The sequence below is a fragment of the Phoca vitulina genome, unplaced genomic scaffold (genome assembly GCF_004348235.1).
Source record: "Phoca vitulina isolate PV1807 unplaced genomic scaffold, GSC_HSeal_1.0 scaffold47, whole genome shotgun sequence".
NCBI classification, from domain to species: domain Eukaryota; kingdom Metazoa; phylum Chordata; class Mammalia; order Carnivora; family Phocidae; genus Phoca; species Phoca vitulina.
Window position 1 is genome coordinate 4,205,985 of NW_022589750.1, and position 17,473 is coordinate 4,223,457.

General features: G+C 54.4%; 1 protein-coding gene across 7 annotated transcripts in view; it reads right to left on the reverse strand.

Annotated features, from left to right (window-relative positions):
* Window positions 1-3,305: 3,305 nt before the first annotated feature.
* Window positions 3,306-17,473, reverse strand: part of GAS7 (growth arrest specific 7) — a 194,070-nt gene continuing 179,902 nt past the window's right edge. For all 7 annotated transcript variants that reach the window (XM_032432012.1, XM_032432014.1, XM_032432018.1 and 4 more), the window contains 6 exons: window positions 17,093-17,171; window positions 12,732-12,860; window positions 11,857-11,980; window positions 7,564-7,643; window positions 5,813-5,911; window positions 3,306-5,238 (listed from right to left, as the gene is read on the reverse strand). In XM_032432012.1, the coding sequence (XP_032287903.1) occupies window positions 5,125-5,238; window positions 5,813-5,911; window positions 7,564-7,643; window positions 11,857-11,980; window positions 12,732-12,860; window positions 17,093-17,171 (625 nt within the window). In that variant the 3' untranslated portion in view covers window positions 3,306-5,124. The remainder of the gene's footprint in view (window positions 5,239-5,812; window positions 5,912-7,563; window positions 7,644-11,856; window positions 11,981-12,731; window positions 12,861-17,092; window positions 17,172-17,473) is intronic.

Sequence of the window (17,473 nt, forward strand, 5' to 3'; positions counted from 1 at the left end):
CTGGCAAAACAACCCGGATGCGCCCAAGAAGAATGGGATCCTGCAGACTTGGGCTCCATGGCCCACGCCCTGCCTCCTGGCCTGGCCCCAGGAACATCTTCCGTTTGCTCAGAGGGCTGCCTGGTTGCCTCCAAGGGCTCACAGCTCCTCGAGCAGGGCACCGTCGAGACACGGCTTGGCGGAGTCACCACCTTGGGGGTCATGCCCTAGCCTGCCCGGCGCTGGCTGGGTTTGGTCCCATCTCTGCCACCATCTGCCGCCCCCCCCCCCGCCACGGTGGGCTGCAGACACAGGCTTGGCTCGGTGTGACCACCAGCTGAGCGAGCCTCCAGCAATGCCAAGCAGCTCACGGGAAGAGGCTCTGTCTCCATCATGCCTGCCTGGCTCCTTGGAAATAGACCTCAGGACATGAGATCAAAGATCAGGGGGCGAGACCCCAAAGGTAATGACGTATGAGTGCTCCCTTCAGGGCCCTAGGAAGAACTACCTCATTCTCAACAGCTTGGGAAACTCTTCGTTTTAGCTCCATTCGTGTCTAAGTAAGAGAAGTGCCAGGGTATCCCTCTCAGGAGGATTTCAGACACCACCACGCACAACCCGCGCCGATTTGTGGGGCCCAGGTCAAGCGTGATGGGTGTCGGGTACAGACCCCAAAAAACGGGAAGGGGCGGAGGGAGTGCAGTAGCTAGAGGAGCCTGGGGAGACCAGAAGGTACACCTGCAGCCTACAGATGGAGCAAGAGAGACCCAGGGAAAGGTCATGGCCAGCCCAAGGTCACCCCCTGCGTCTTCACCTGCAATTCATCCGTTCGCCTTCCATGCCCCCTCATGCTACGAAGCCAAAGGCTGTGTGAGCTCAAGCGAGGGCCCCCCAGGAGTGTGTGGATCTACCAGCCGAGGTGCAAGCTTCAGGGTGCAGCAGAAGTGGGAGGCACCCCTCCCCCAATCCCCGGCCCCTTTCTGCATAAAAACCTGAAATGAACCACAAGGGCAAGTGTGAGCCCCAAGAAATACTGTGGGCAAGGCTGGCATTTGGGGGAGCCTCGGGAGGCACAGGAAGCAGCCGTGCAAACAAGCTGAGGACCCTGGGCCAGGAGCCTCCAGGGCAAACAACGCATTTCACGAGCGAGGAAGCGTGTGGTTCACCCATGCAACAGAGCGGGATTCCACGAGACGTGGGGACGAGCTAGGGATGCACACGACGTGGGTGACCCCAAGCACGAAGCCTTGGGAAAGCAGTCGTACTCGATGGCTACATCAGTGACTCCTTTCATAGGACATTCTAGAAAAAGGCAACACCGTAGGGTCCAATGATCCATCGGCGGTCGCCAGGGGGCGGGATGGGGAACAGGTGTGGGTGATCGGCTCTAAGGAGCTGGAGGGAATTTTCAGGAGTGATAGAAATAGGATGATGATTTTGGTGGTGGTTTTAAGACTGTAGGTTTGTCAAAATTCACAGAACCCTATCCTTCAAAAGGGTGCATTTCACTGTAGCTCAATAAACCCCAGTAGGTATGTCAAACACCTCAACAAATCTTAAAAAAAAAAAAAAAAAAAAAAAAGGCGGGAGGTCTGGGAGGGGTCGGAGGATTCAGGGAATATGCTGATCTGTACCCCACTTAACACGCCTGAAGTGCTTTCCCTACCTACATAACCACCAGTGGGTCTGCAAAATCCTGTTTAAACTCTCCCTTTCAAGGTCACTCGCGGCTGGAAGTCAAATCACTTCAACAAGCCAAAGTCTTTGATGTCCTTTGAAGTTTATGGCTAGTGTTTCCAAGAAGGGACTTTGGCTTCTTGGCTTCGCCAAGATTCTTAGGTACCCATCCACTAATCTAATAATTGATTGATTTTCACAAAGGGAAGAGAAACACCCCCCTTCTCCCCCCGGTCTGTGAGTGTGGACACTGTTTCTGTTCACCTTGGTCATTAACCAGCCCCAGGGAGAAGCGCCTTCTGGTACAGAAATCCTCCCGGCCCGACAGGCGCTGAGTGGGGGGGGCGGGTAGAAAGAAGGCCCAAGGTGGTCCCACGGGGAGCTGGCCCTGCGGTCCGGTTGGCCAAGGCTTTGCAACACTGATCAAAAGCGACAGAAGGAAGGAATAGTGGCTGTTCCTGGAGGTTGCTGTGGCAACCAACTCATTTTGAACACCTTTTATCTTAGAGATTTTTTTCCCCCAAAAAATCAGGTTTTCATAAACAAAACTAAGTGCATCCATGTCTTGTAGGAGGGCAGGCAGAAGGGGCTCACTTGTTCTTAGAGAACAACGGATGTGCCCAGGAACATCCCAGACACTCTCTGAATAAGCCCGGCCGTACACTCTTATAACCTCAACACCGAATTTACAAGAATAAAATAAAACAGCAACAACCGGATAGAGCGCTACTCCGAAGGGCACTTTGGGATGTTCTAGACTTCAGCCTCATCTTGGTTCACCCAGGGCGGAAGCCCTGTTAACAGACCCCGATCCTCACTCCCTGGGCTCACTGGCCATCCTTGGGCTTCATTCGTCTTCTCTGTCAAGTGAGGAGAGTTATTTAAAAGAAACGAGAGAAATCTCTGAGGTCCGACTTGCATCCGGGCTGCATGCGCTGAGGACCAGGTGATTATATACCCTTGTTGCTGTCCACCTTCCACCCAGAGGGGAACTACTACACGGCAGTGGTTCATGTTAGGATGACATGTTCACGTTAGGCTCCGAGTTGGTTAAATGTGGAAGAGGTGCCATGCTCTCATTCTCCAGAGAGGTTTAGAGCCTCTTGTCTACGTGGAGAACAGAGGAGACCGGGAAAGAGCGCGCGTCTTGCATGTGGTTACATTTCTGGTGCCCTGCACGATGCCTGGCTCGTCCCAAGTGTCTGCTCAGTGAACGAATGAATGAATGCAGATGTACCAGCATGACAGAGAGTATCTCTGGAAACCACAACTCTGCAAAGAGTGCTTGTATGTGAAGGCCAAGGTTAAGGACCTGCGAGACCCTGGAGAAAACGTAAGTCTATGCAGAAGAAGAGACGGTGGTCTTTCCCCTGCCCTCTCTTGTCCCCAGAACTTAGCACATTGCTGACTAAGCTCTTTGATGAATGAAGGAGCATAGAGAAAAAAGAAAAGAATGTGAAGAGGCTAATGAGAGTGAGCTGAGGAGTGGGGGTGGGGAGAGGGGAAGAATGACTTCAGAAAACCCACACTGGGCCAACTCGGGCTCCCCTGGACAAGGCAAGAGAGCCCCCCGCCCTCTGTCCCAGGGAGGACCAGAAGACTCAGGAACCCTCAGAAGGGAGGGAGAAAACAAAAACCAATGAGCCATATCACACTCAAAATATCTGTGTTAGTAACAAGGCTATTGGCTTTGAACATTTGAAAATCACCCACAAATTAGTCCACTAAAGCCACAAGGCAATTACTACCGACACCCATTTTTCATAGAGAAACCAAGACATAATATCCCAAAATCGGTCGCTGGTGTCCCGTCCCAACCCCCGATCCGGAAGCAGTGGTCCTCCCTGCCAGGGACAGATCCATCCTCCGCGCTGACCTTTTTGGTTGAGATGGTTCAATAGGACAAGTGACAGAGTGTGGCTTACTTTAGGACATTGGGCATCTTTCTATTCTAAACTGTGAGCGCGTAATTCTGACTCAGCGAAAGAGGTGCCAAAAGACTCAAGATGAGTAAGTCCTCAATTCCCAGCATGAAGACCGAGGGACCAGGGAGTTGTGCTCTTAGGATCCTGCCCTTGTAGGGCACGTATGGGTCCTGCACGTTGAAAGTAATCAAGGGTTTGAAAGATGAGCTAAGAAGGATGGGTTCTCAGGGCGTGGGTTCTGGGCTAGAATCTGCCCCCTGCTGGCCGCGTGATCACCTTCGGGGAGCGGGGGGTGTCATTTCATCTTCCGGTCCCCTGGTGCGGATTCTCAGGGTCTGACATGGTGGAGAATGGGTTTGCTGTGTTTCTACAGAGGGAGGGACTGATGAGCGGTGTGCTGAATGCTTCCCACGTCATGCTCAGACCCGGCTTCCCCAGGAATCGGGAAGTGGGGGAAGGGGAAGGGGGGTCCCAGCACCAAGCGGAGCTCCATGCAGGGCTCTGGAATGTGCGGGACGAGCTGAGGCCAGGGTGGCAGGACGGGACACCCTGCTGTGACCATGAGAGTCTGCCATGCCTGTGCAGTGCCCACTAGGGAGAGAAAGTCACATGGGGTCCCACGCCCACCATGCACTAGCAGGTGGAGCCCTCTGCAGGGGCGGGGGGTAGGGGGGTGGGGACAAAGACCCATCCCAACCCCCCTCCCACAGGGGACTAAGCCAGCCCCGCGAAGAGCCTGGGAAGGGGGGGGCAAGGGGGGCCGGAGGGAGCTTCCCTGAGGAAGCAGCTGAGGGTTGGATGGATTGGGGTTTCCAGCCCGGACTCAACACTCTGACTTGGGGCTGATGTGCTGAATGAGGTAGTTCCATCCTGACCTCTCCAGGCAGGGTCAGTCTGGGTAGAGAGGAGCCAGGCCTTATTCCCAAGACCCCTGACGGTGGAAAGGGGGCCAAGAAGAGCCAGGATGCGGGCTCCCAGAATGCAACGGGAAAACAATAAAGAGGGTGGGCTGCAAAAAATTCTGGGTGCGGGCTGTTGGAGCTGAACGGTGCCTTTGATCCACAATTCTGATCCTGATATGTGGTTGGAGACAGGGACCTTTCTCCCGTGACCCTCCAAAGCCCGGGACAAGGGGGCCAGCTAGACAAAGGGCCTTGGGGCTTCCAGGGGCCTAAGTATATGACACAGGTGGTTCTGGGTGGGGAGGTGACCCCTCCGGTCCTCAGCAGGGACCACAAAGCTCCAGCCTCAGTTTGTCCTTGGAGCTGCAAGCACGGTGCAGGAGTCGGGGGGGGCGGAGGGGGGCTTCGGCCTCGGAGACAAGGGTAGGGCTGTGGATCCGTCTTCTTGGCCTGGGCACACTGGCAGCTCCCAGCAGGGCCGCCCTTCTGAAATCGCCCCAGCTCAGTGGACCAGGCCCAAGACAGGGGGTGGGAGGGCAGCTGAACTCGGCAGCGGGCCCTGTGGCGGGCGCGGCCGCCTCCTCTCCACGGGACCCCCAGCCCCTCGCCTCCGCGGGCCCCCCGGGGCCGTGTGTGCCCGTCTAAATCTCCATGTCCACGGGGCGGATGTTGCCCGTCTTGTGCTCTCTGACCCACAGCTCCCTGTCTTTGGCTGGGTCCACCTTTCGAAGCAGTTGGTCCACGGGCTCGACTGTCTGCAAGGGACGGAGAAGGGGACGCAGTGAGAGCTAGTGGCCGCGCCAGGGACAACAGAGGCCCCCGTGAGGGACAGCCGTGCGCAGCGCTACAGGAGCGGGGAGCCCGGGGCTCTCGCCCCCACTCTGCGTCCCGCTCAGTGCCCTCTGCCCCCAGCCCACAGGCCTGCACGACAGGGCAGGGTGGCCCAGCTCCAGATCCGGGGCCTCCTCCTCCATCTGTCCCCACCTTTACCATCCCAGAACAGGGCCAACGGAACATTCGCTTGAGGGGGTTTGAATTTTTCTGGATTACTTATTTTTTGGTAAGAAATCTGCCACGGGAGGCGGTAAAGCCTCAGGTATTTTAAACCGTCCTGACCTGCTTTCTCCTCGGGCTGACGGCTCACGCGTGTCCCTATGGCCTGGGAGGGATTCACGAGGACGTCCAGGGGAGGTCCACGAGCCCATCCCAAGACGGGGCTCCCGGGCCCAGGCACCTGCCAGCGCCCAGCGCCAGGTGGCTCTCCTCTGGCCCGGGTCCCCCCACCGCCCCACCCCCGCAGGGGTCCTCGGCCCAGGGCAGGCGACTCACGCTTTGGTTGAACATGTCTGTCTCGTGCCGAAGCTGCGTGTACTGACAAAGGTGTTGCCGGATCATCTCTACCCTCTCCACCTCCAGCCGCTCCAGCTCCTGGCGGGTGGGGCAGACATCCCTGAGCGTGTGCCCCCAACCCGGGGACCCTCCCGCCACGCACGTCCCAGCCCACCCGACCCACAAGACACGAGTCACCGCCTGCTTGGCGCGGGCCCCCACGGACCCCCGGGGGCTGAACTCGCCCAGCATGGGGGTGGGGGGAGGGGAGGACTCAGCAGCTGGTGTCCCCTGAGTCCTGCTCTGCCCGTCGGGCGCGGTGGATGCTGAGAGCTTTGCATGCGTTACTTAATTGTCCTGGGTCATTTTAAGAGAGGTTCTTATCTGTAACATCACTTGCCCAAAGCATTATGGGAGGAGCGGGGTTGAAACCAGGGTCCGGATTCTGCCCCAGGGCAGCCCTGGCCCCAGTTCCCGAGACGGGGTGGACACATGGGTCACATGTCGAGATTCTGTGCCTCAGGCCTCTTAGGGCTTCGTCCCTGGGCCTCTGCCGAGCAGCCTCCTCTCCTCTGTCCATCTAATGCTGAAGTGCAGAACAGAGACCAGGCCAGGAGACTCGGGGCGGGGGGTGGGGGGGAAGGGTAGGAGTCAGATGGCCATGGTCAAATGGAAGAGAAAGGGCTTGTCCTTTGGTTTCTAGATGGTTCTGCATCTTTGGAATTTAGAGGATCAGACTGCTATTCTGTGCACAACTAGGTCACTGCCCAGGTGATTAACTGGGAAGAAGGGTAAAGCGGGAGCTTAATTAGGAGATTAACCAAGAGGAAGACTAGGTCACTGTCCCTGGGGGAGGCCTCTAATCTGCTCCGGTGGGCTGCCACCTGGGCACGCAGAGAGTTAGTCTGTCCTGTGCCGGATGGACGAGGGGAGCTCTGGGCAGTGGGACAATGCACTCAGGACCTGGCACCAGGCGTCCTTTCTCATCCAACCCAATGGCCCAAGTGTCAAGCACACTTCACGGTCCAAGCCAACGGGTGCTCACTGAGGAGGAGATGTGGTCCCTTCATAAGATACTCAGCAGGCGCCCGGGGGGGCACAGTCAGTTCCGACTCTTGGTTTCGGCTCCGGTCTGGATCTCAGGGTCATGGGAATGAGCCCCACGGCAGGCTCCGCACTCAGCGCAGAGTCTGCTTGAGATTCTCTCTCTCCCTCTGCCCCTCCCCACAGTACTCTCTCTCTAAAATAAATCAATCTTAAAAAAAATACTCAAGAAGACAAAAAAAGGGGGGGGGGGTCTGATGCCTATTCCCTGAATCCCTTGGTCAGAGGCCTCCACTCCCATTCCTTCTGAACAGCTACCCCAACCTCACTCCGCATGTGTCCTCTATCTAGGATGGGCAACCCTTCTGGGGGGTGGGGAGGGCCACCCTTCCTATAACTTGGCTATTTGTCCTAAAGGCTCCACTGCACATCTGGTTGAGGGCATTCTTGTTTGACCCTGACCCCTCAGGGGACAGCCAAAGAGGATAGAGTGAGACCCAACCCTTGCCTGTGTTCACACAGCTACAAAGTGCCAAAGCAGGCTCTGAATCCACACAGACTGGCCCAGAGTCAAGGTCTTGACCTCAGCGGTAGAGAGGATCTAATGACCACTTCTATGACCACTCCACGCCATCACCCGCATGCCCACCAGCATGCCCCCCAAGGGCTTCCTGAGCACCGGCCCCTGGGTTGACAAGCTCTCTCACCAGTGTGGTGGTCACCATCTCTTCAAACCACTTGGACTGGGCTTGGTTGTAGAGGTCCACACAGCGCATGAGGTCATCTCCTGGAAAAGACCACCGGCCACCATCACACTCTGTCCTGTCATCACCATGGCTGCCTGCCCCATCTGTGCCCCATGCCCTCTCCTCTTCCTGGGTCGTGGAAGCCACTGGGAAGCAGAGGGAGTGGGAGCAGAGCGAAGGAAAGGGGGCAACCCCGCATCATGAGCGTCCATCTGAGCTTGACCCCAGACACCAAGAAGTCAGGATGAAGGTTTCTCAGTGTGTGTGTGTGTGTGTGGGGGGGGTGCTCCTAGGAACCCCCCAATCCTACCATGAGCCCAAGAAATGCTTCCCTCTCTAATGATGGCAGTTTCATTTGACAGTGGAGAGTCCTTCTCTAATAAAACATGTGTTATAAGCAACCTAGAAGTGGTTATGAGTTAAAGAAGAGAAGTCTGCAAGTTGCGTGTGTGCGCGCACGCATGTGCGGGTACACGTGCCAGAACGTAATTCCGAAACACAAAATAACGTGTCTGATGGTTTGTGGCCCACTCACACACACGGGTGCGCTGCGCACCAATCCCGGGACGGTGGCCACTTTGGGAAACAGAGGACGGGTGGGAGGGCAGGAGCTCTTCCCACAGCATTTAATTTCACAAAAGAGAGATGTGAAGCAAACCTAACTTTTCAATCATGATGCCTGGTAAGTTATTTTCCGGAATGGCAGGGACATTTGAAACATTTTGTAATTAGAAAGAAAACAAACCGTCCAACAGTTGCAAGCATTACTAAAGTGTACCCGCACAAAGAACCTTGGTTTTCTGACCACCACAGGGTTCCAGAGACAGGAAGGAATCCTGGTCTGTGTTCTCGACGGGAAAAACTCATGAGCCAACCCCAAGCTAACCGATCCACTGCAAACCTAGTAATTCCAGCAGACTCCAAGTTATTCCTCTAACCACATCCCTTGAAATGGAAATGAAAAAATCGGGGAGACTCACGTCCACGTGACCCAGGGCCCAGCTCAGCAACCCCCTCCACTGAACTACACCGCTAGTCGGGAGATGAGCCTGAGGAACAGAACCCAATCAAGGGCTCTAGATCGATCAGCAGCGAATGGGTCCCTGACCCCAAGAAGGACTGACCTGGAGAGAAGAAAGTACCTACTTCCCTGCAAACACATTCCCACCAGGAGCCCGTGCCTGACCAACGAGGGGGGCAGTCAGCATGTCACCCTACAAACGTACGATACTCAAACTCCCACAGCCCTCTTTGTCGATCCTGATCTCCCGATCTTGAGAACATGCTTTGGGATCTCCTGCCGCATCAGAAAATCGGGTAACTGAAGGAGACGGTGTCTTCTCTCCATGAAGCCAGCCCGAGGGTACCCTTCTGAACAGAACGAATTAAGGACGTGGGTTCTGGACCCAGAATATCTGGGCTGTCCTACCAGCTCCACAGTCTAGTAGCTGTGCGATCGTGGACAAGTCAGTTAACCTGCCCGTGCCTCAGGCCCATCACCTATAAAATAGGAGAGCAACGGTATCTTCTTGGAGTCATGGGGAAGATATTAAGTAAGTCCCTACGTGTCTAGTGCTTGCAACGGACGCCGGCAGATTTGGCACAACAGTAACACGAGCTAGGGTGATGGTAATGATGACAAAATGCGATCAAGCCCCCTAAGGATCCAGAGGCGCTCCCTTCTAGAGGTTTTGGGAAAGATGAGGGAGGAAAGGGGAGGGAGGGACAGAGCGAGGGAAAAAGAGCGGGCATCTTCTGGGTAACGGGCCATCCAGCAACATGGGGACAAGCAGTGTCTTTGGAACAAGAGACAGCAGAATTCTGGGCCCCAGCGCTCTGGGACTGTCTGACCCCTGTCTGTCACCATCTGTCATTCATCTGCTTCCTCACCCCTGAAAGGTACAGAAATACCCCCCTGCAGGAGGACCGGGGGCTTGGACGTGGATGCTCTGAGGCACGGGGCCGGGCGCCTGACACACGAAAGGGTTTCGGAAAGGGAGAATTTTTCACGGTTAGATCCAAGGACAAGGACGAGTCACTTCCATCACAACATAATTCCAAACAGTAGGGATAAGAGACCGTATTATCTGATGACCACGCAACAAACTGAGACACAAACAGCAAGACCAGAAAGCAAAGGTGGTAGAGCTCTAGCTGGTGAAAATGTAACATTCTTCTGAATTTGGCTGAAATTGGCTAGAAACTGCAAATAGCAAGATTATCTAGAATGTGAAAGAAACAGAATAGAAAAATATCTAGAACACGAGAGAAATGAAAACACAAAAAAAGTCAGAACTTGAGGAACATGGTAAAAAGCGGTGGTGTGAGTTCAAATAAACACCTGGTGGGTCAAATATGTATGTATTTATTTCTTAAACCTGGGGCCAAAGAAAAAAGGGATTTAAAAATATATATCGAGAAAGGAAAAGTCTTTCTAAGTCAGTCACAAAACCCAGAACTTGGAAGGGGAAGAGAGGATTCTACAAAAAAACTCAAGAAGAAAACAGGCCAGAGAGAGAGAAAAGAAAGAAATATAACGAAAAAAAAGTTAAATGATAAACGGCAACCTAGGAAAAATATTTGCAATTCAAACCACAGAAGGTTAATTTTCCTGACATATAATTAATCCTTGCTCATCAATCCATCAGAATAAGAGAAACCAGGGGAGAGGACAGGAGTTCATCAGTTCACAGAAAGAAGTCACAGATGACATACAGAAGTCTATTTTTAAAAAGCTCAAATTCACTCAAAAAAGAAACGTAAATTGCCAACAAAATAGTGTTTCTCACCAGATAGCTAGGATGTCGAAGTCTGATCTCACGCAGTGCTGACCAGAGTTTAGGGAACGGGCATCCTTATGTGCCCCTGGTGGGCACGCCTCTCTGGAGAGCAGTTTGGAACCAGCTATCCAAACCAACACAACGCTTGGACCCAGAAACTCACATCTACGTTCTCTCTCCCCGTGGACTGAGCCTCACATACACATGGTTACAGTGCCAACATCACTGAACACCCACCGACAATCTCAAAGTCCAACAAAAAGTCAATCAGGGGGATTGTGAAATAAATTCGGGTCCAATCGCACACGTGGACGCCATTCAACCATTTAAAAAGTCTTATGCGCGGCAACAGATGGGTAAATAAATGTCTAGGTGATGGATCAGAGCTATCTCGAAGATCTATCAGTAAAAATATAAATTCAGGACATAAAATAGAAGATGATCTAATGTGTATACATTTAAATATTAAGAAACATTTTTAAGAATTCAAACACTAGGAAATGTTGATGGCGATTATGATCTAGTCAATCAAATTTTATATTCTCACGTGCTGGTTACAATTTTCTTTTGCCAAGCAGCAATATAACTTTATTTTTAAAATAAATAAATTGAACTAAAATAAATAGGCTCTACCCGTCCTGGGTTTGCCCTCCCAGTCCCCGGGTAAGTGTATTATGCCTTCTATTGCTGGATCTGGTTATCACCATGCATTATAAGGTCTTTCAATCAAATGTTGTGTTTGTGTTTTGTGACTATTTCTATACCACTGTATCGTCACGTCCAGACGGTGGCTCTTTTGTTCTGTAACGAGTTTAACTGTGCCAGGTTCACCAGAAATTCAGGTGAGAAGGACTCGGGAGACCACCTGATCCAAAGCCTAATGAGAGCACACGCTTTAATCCCTTCTCAGAAAGCAATAAATAGCGTGCCCTTCAACTTGGGACTTTCTGAAGAAATAGGGGCTGTTTTTGTACTGGTTCAGGCCTTTCTCCCCCACCTTGTGCATCAGCTAATTTTCACCACAAGGTGGAAGCAGAAACCGACTCACTGGGGGAAAATCTTTGTGAGAGAATCTGAAATCTGATTCTTTCACGGAACAAAATGTCAGACTCTGGGGGGGTGGGGGGCAGGGGCCCCGGATCACCAGAGGCCAGCCCTGGGAGCAGCACTTGCTGGGGAGGTGGCACCGCTGGGTCGGCAGGTGGGGCCTGAACTTCTCCTACGGGCTCCTCGCAGGGACAGAGTCCTGAGTCCTGGGCACGTGGAGGAGTTTGTCCACCTCCTGACCCGAGGTCCAGGGCAGCGCCCCCCCACCGCCCCCCAGTAGGGCCTGGACACAGCACCACAGCCCCCCACTCCAGCCCGGTCCTTGGGATGCACCTCCCCGGGCACCCCACCTCACAGCCCTCCCCGTTCTGTGCCTCCGAGGCCCGGGTGAGGAGGAGAGAGGCAGGGCGCCCATGGCCACACTCACCAGCCTGCGTGGACTTCCTCCGCGCCTTCTTGATGTCCTCCTCCGTCTTGTTGCTCAGCTTGATCTCCAGCTGCTGGGTCTTCATCTCCAGGTCTCTCTGCCGTTCCGTGAGGGCCTTCCGGGCCTGGGGTCCAACGACACAGGAAAGCTGCTCACGGGGCTCCGAGCCGGGAGGGCCCCGCGGGTTACGTGGTACGGCCTCCCCTTTGCTGGGTAAGAGGCCTCTCTTCTCCCCGTGTTCGTGGATCTTTTTCCCCAGCAGTGCTGAGCGGATGGCGGCACCAGCCACCCCATTCCGGGGCCAGAGGGGCCCTCCGGTGGCAGCAGCGGGCCAGGTGCTCTACACGCCCCCCGTCCTGCACCCCTCCCCACGGCTCTGGGGTCGGCAACAGCTCCCAGCCAGGTCGGACCTCCCAGGCCTCTGGCAGGGGGGTGACTCCGTCAGGAGGGAATCTGCCCAGAGGGGCCCGGATCAAGGGCCACGTGTGGACCAGCACACGGGCCGGCGGGACAGCCCACAGAACCCACAGAAGCGTGGTATACCTCATCTCCTGCGCCTGAGGGGGCCCCACTCTATCTCCCACCAGCCCTCTAGCAGTGACCCGAGTGCCCTGGGGAAGGAGCTGCTACCTGCCCTTTGGCCGGGGCCAGGGCTGGGGCTGGGGGGCCAGGGCTGGGGGGCCGGGGCCCGGGCTGGGAGGCCAGGGCCGGGGCTGGGGGGCCGGGGGTCTTCTGGTGTGGGCTGAAGGCTGGCACGCCCCCCCTCCCCAGCCCAACCCCGCCACATGGGGACAGAGGCCTCTGCCCTGGCACCGGAGCCCTGCTGGGGCCCAGCCCACCCCGTGCCAGCAGGCCCGGCCTCCCGGGCCCCTCACCTTCTCCACCGCGGCGTAGCGGCTGACCAGCTGCTTGCGGAGGTCCGCGATGTGGTGGTCACACTTCTTCATGTCCTTCTTGAAGTTTTCTCGGAAGTTCATCAGGGGCTTCTCCACCTCGCTGTGCAGCTATTGGGGGGGGGACATGCTCAGGATCCCGGGGCGTCGGCGGCGAGAGGAGGGAGGGGCACTGCCCCCCACTCCACGGGTGAGCATGGGACCGGGGGCAGAGGCCTGGCCCAGCCGACAGGAGGGAAGACACAGGGGCCACACTTCAGGTCTCGGGCTGGGGGGTCACCTTAGCTGGCTAGACCCCAGGAGGCTCTGCCTCTCTCTCTCTCTCTCTCTCTGTCTCTCATGAATAAATAAATAAAATCTTAAAAAAAAAAGAATTTATTTTATTTATTTGACAGAGACAGACAACGAGAGAGGGAACACAAGCAGGGGGAGTGGGAGAGGGAGAAGCAGGCTTCCCGCTGAGCAGGGAGCCCTATGCGGGGCTCGATCCCAGGATGCTGAGATCATGACCTGAGCCAAAGGCAGACAAAGACTGAGCCACCAGGACCCTGGGATCACGACCTGAGCCAAAGGCAGATGCTTAAAGACTGAGCCACCCAGGCGCCCCAAGACTAATTGTTTCTTTAAGAACACTGGCTGGGTGTCTTTTTCTACTTGTTCTTAATGGCTGAGCATCTTTGCCCAGGGACAGAAGGCTTCCCGGACGCTTGTCCTCGTGACCTCCTGAGCGGGTCCGAGAGTAGTGAAATCAGCTTAGCATCAGTGTAGGGTCAGGACCACCTTTTGGATGAGAAATAGAGAGCACCAGAGTGCATTTTAAGTAGAAGGACAAGGGCGGCTTCGGGAAACATTTGTCTTGGCCATGCATGTACGTATCTGTACGTGGCTATGTGGGTGCGGGCACCTGCGTGTTCTGGCTGCCCACGGAAAACAAAACCGGGGGTCCCAGCCAAAGAAGCTTCAAGCCACTGATCTGGTCCAAACTCTTCACTTCACACATGAAAAAAAAAAAAAAAAAAAAGGAAGCCGAGAGATGCTAAGACTCGCCCCAGGTCACAAAGCTTGTTAGGGAAAGAGCACCGGTACAAAACTCACGTCTCTTGACTCCCACTGTCTCCCTAAGATCTTCCGTCTGCATGAATGGCCTCTCCTGCATGATGAGACTTCTCTTCCATCAGAAAGAAATTTTCTATTTTCCCTTCCCCAGCTGAAGCCAGGTCTCACTTCCTTTGCATACAGCAATCTTATTTCTTTAACAGCCTGTCGCCATGAACAGTGGCTGGAACCAGGAGACGAGCAAAGCCTGAAAGACTGCCCCGACGAAATTGCATTTCTTAAGGAGCTCTCACCCCCGACACGGAACATTCAGAGTGGAATTTCAACGAGCCCTCTGGAAGCAGATGCTAAAATGGGTTTCAGGCATACAGAGCCATGTGATCCACAGCAGATGAATAAATCCTTGGCGCCCCTTCGCCCTCGAGGAATCACTGTCCTCCCACGGCTGCTACTCTCGTTCCCTAAGGCCACCAACACGGACGGACAGGCTGGGGGCATCAGAAGCTCTCATCGAACATTTGTCACAAGTCCCCCCCCATCAGCTGCATGGTGAAGCCCTCTGTGCTTTAAAGGCCACTAGTCTGCCCAGAGAGAAGTCTGGGGGGCAAATTGCCAATTGACTGAGTCTTGCCCTTTGCTTCCTCTGGAGCAAAAGCCTGAGGCTACATGACCATGAGCTGTGATGGAGCCTCTCTGTGAGGCTCATTTGTGAAATGCAGACACTGACTGTCAAGATGGTTGATAAAACCAAGGCAAAGGAGTTATTCCCTGCACAGAACCTTCTAGAACGCTTACACACTGGGAGACCCTGATACAACAAATACGTATTTTGGCCTTTGTCCCCGGCTCCCGGCCAGAACTCCAGAAAACGTTGTAATCTCCCAAGTGGTAGGGGGCCTAGGAGCATCTTTTGTGCCAATATTTGGTCTCTGACCCTGGTCCCTGACACAGAACTCCTAAATCCCTTGGCATATCCTGGATGACGGGAGCATCTTTTGTTCTAATGAGGTGACCTTGGTGGTCTCCCGGAGAATTTCAGGATGGGGGCTGGTCACCAAAAAGTCCAAGTCATGATTAGAAGCTTGAAACTTTCTGCCTCTCCTCCACCCCCTGGGGAGGGAAGGGGACCTGGAGATTGAGCTAATAAGTAATCATGCCTACGTGATGAAAATCTACAAAAATCTATAAATTATTGGGTTTGGAGAGCTTTTGGGTTGGTGAGCACCCCAACTCCACGGGGACAGCAGCTCTTGCGCTCAGGACTCTTCTGGACCTCGCCCTATGTACCCCTTCATCCGGCTGTTCATCTGTATCCTTAATGATGTCCTTTAATGTAGAATAAACTGGTAAATCTAAGTACAAGTCTTCCTAAGTTCTGTGAGCCATTCAGCAAATTATCAAACGGAAGGAGAGTGTCGTGGGAGCTCCTTATTTGCAGCTACATCAGACAGAAGTGTGGGTAACCTCAGAACCCACTACTTGCAACGGACACCCTGTGGGATGGAGCCCTTCACTGGTGGGACCTGAGCTGCACCTGCTGAGTACCCTGGAAACAATCAAACCGGAGGGTCCTGCTGATGAGCAGCAGGTGCCACCAGGGTTCGTGGGGACCCAGCAGGTGACCTTTCAGAGGTTGAAGACTCAGCTCTACTGCACACGGGCAGCCTCCCCTGTCCCTCTCCCCCATCAGTGGAGGCTTCTGCCTCCAAAGAGTGCAGAGCCCTCGGGGTCAGGACACGAGAAGGGAGGCCTGAAGGGAACACTGTCCGATCGGCGGCTTGAAAATAACTCACTGCTTTGCACAAGGCAGGAAAAAAATGCCTCATGGAGCCCCCTCCCCACGCCCGACCGGCAAGTTTCCCGCAAAGTGCTCAGTGGCTGGGTTAGGGTCCTGCTGTGAGCCCTGAAAGTCTCACTCATGGCTGAGTCATCAGTCAACCCAATCTTGGGGCACTAACATCCTTCAGAAGCGGGGAGCTTCTAACAGCACTGTTTCTTCCTCCCACCCCAGATCTTTATAGAGCCGCTTCATGGGTCCCAATCATTTGGGCCCTTCATTCTGCCCTCTGTGTGCAGGGGGGGACCATCACGGGGTGGGGTGGTGAGATGTGTACAAAGCTGGATTCCTGTCCTCCAACAGCACACATCCCATGGGGACCCCAAAACCCAGAACGGCGATTCCGATGAGGAAAGCTCTGGAGAACAGATGGAACCATGAGCTCGGAGTGTGGGAGTCAGGGAAGAGCAGCCGCCTTTAGGAGATGCTACCTTCCTACGGTAGTTAAGGAGGCAGGGTGCCCTCCAATTTCAAAACGGGGGCTCAGAGTTTAAGTGCTTTGCCCAAGTGCCCTGTCGGACTGCTGTGTCTGACTGGGGACAGTGGGGAGAGTGTGGACCCCAGGAGACAAAGGTCCCCGAGAATGGTGCTACTCTCAAGGGGTCTCTCTTCCTTTAAAAGGTAGCCCTATCAGTCATGCACACTTTAGTATAAATTATTTCATTTAGACACTAGGTTTATTTTCTCCCCCTGAAGAGTAGGTGAGAGCCTGAGATGGAATTTGGAGATACGAGCTGGGGAGTGGGGAAGAGAGGGTCATTTGGAAACACGGAGAAATCCTGAGAAAAAGTAGGCTTAAAAAGACGGGGGTGTCGGAAGGAGCTAGTCAGTTGTCCATGTTCATTTATTACTTTGGAAAATATTTATTGAGCATCTACCGTGCCCCAGACACTGCCCTGAGTACTAAGGGCAGAGTGAACAGGACAGAAACCGCACTGTCCTCAAGGTCACAAACCAAACCAAACCAACAGATCCTCCCTGTGGCACAGTCTAGCCTCTCCGGAGAGCATGAAGAAATAGAACATGCCCGCAAGGTCCTCCAGCGAAGGAGAGTGGGGGTCCCCTAAGGGACTGAGAGGTACTACCCACTCTCACCTCATAGACGTGTGCCGGGGCGGCTCGGAAGAGCCGAATGCTAAATTTGTAGGAATTTTGTGAGCTGGTTGTTAAAGATGGCCAGTGTTAAAAATGCAATGATCTACACTTAGTAAAATTGTATTAAAAACAAAGGTAATAAAAACTTATAACTACTAGCACTTATGAACCTTTTACGATTCTCCGAGTGGCTGATGGACATTTACACCTCCTGAGGCTCTCTTTCCCGCACTGGAAATCTACACCACGGACCACGGAAAGAGGCCGACGGGACACACCGGAGAGACCACCGCGAGCCACTCAGAGGCACACGGCTGCGCAGAGCCAACCCAGAGAGGCCGCAGGGCCGGCTTACCTTGGCGGAGAACTTGAGATGGACTTCTGCCTCATCCGCGAGGCTCTTCTTCACCTGGGCCCACGCTTCTCCCAGGGAGCTGCAACACGAGGGAGAACGTCAGACCCAGAAAGGAGATCTCGGCCCCTTCCCGGGGGTATGGCGGGTCTCCACGTGAGCCATCCCAAACCGAGCTGAGGGGGCCGGTGGTAGCAGAGGCTGGGGAAACATCCGGAAACTCAGAGAACCGGGGGAGATGCGAGAGGAAGGTGGGATGCAGTTGCAGGGCGGGCCCGGACACCTGCCTGTTACTGTCCCCATGCTTCCGGGCATCCATCCCTGTTCATAGGCGGGCAGTGCAAGGGCTTGCTGGTCTATCAAGGAAGAAGGCCAGCCACCTTT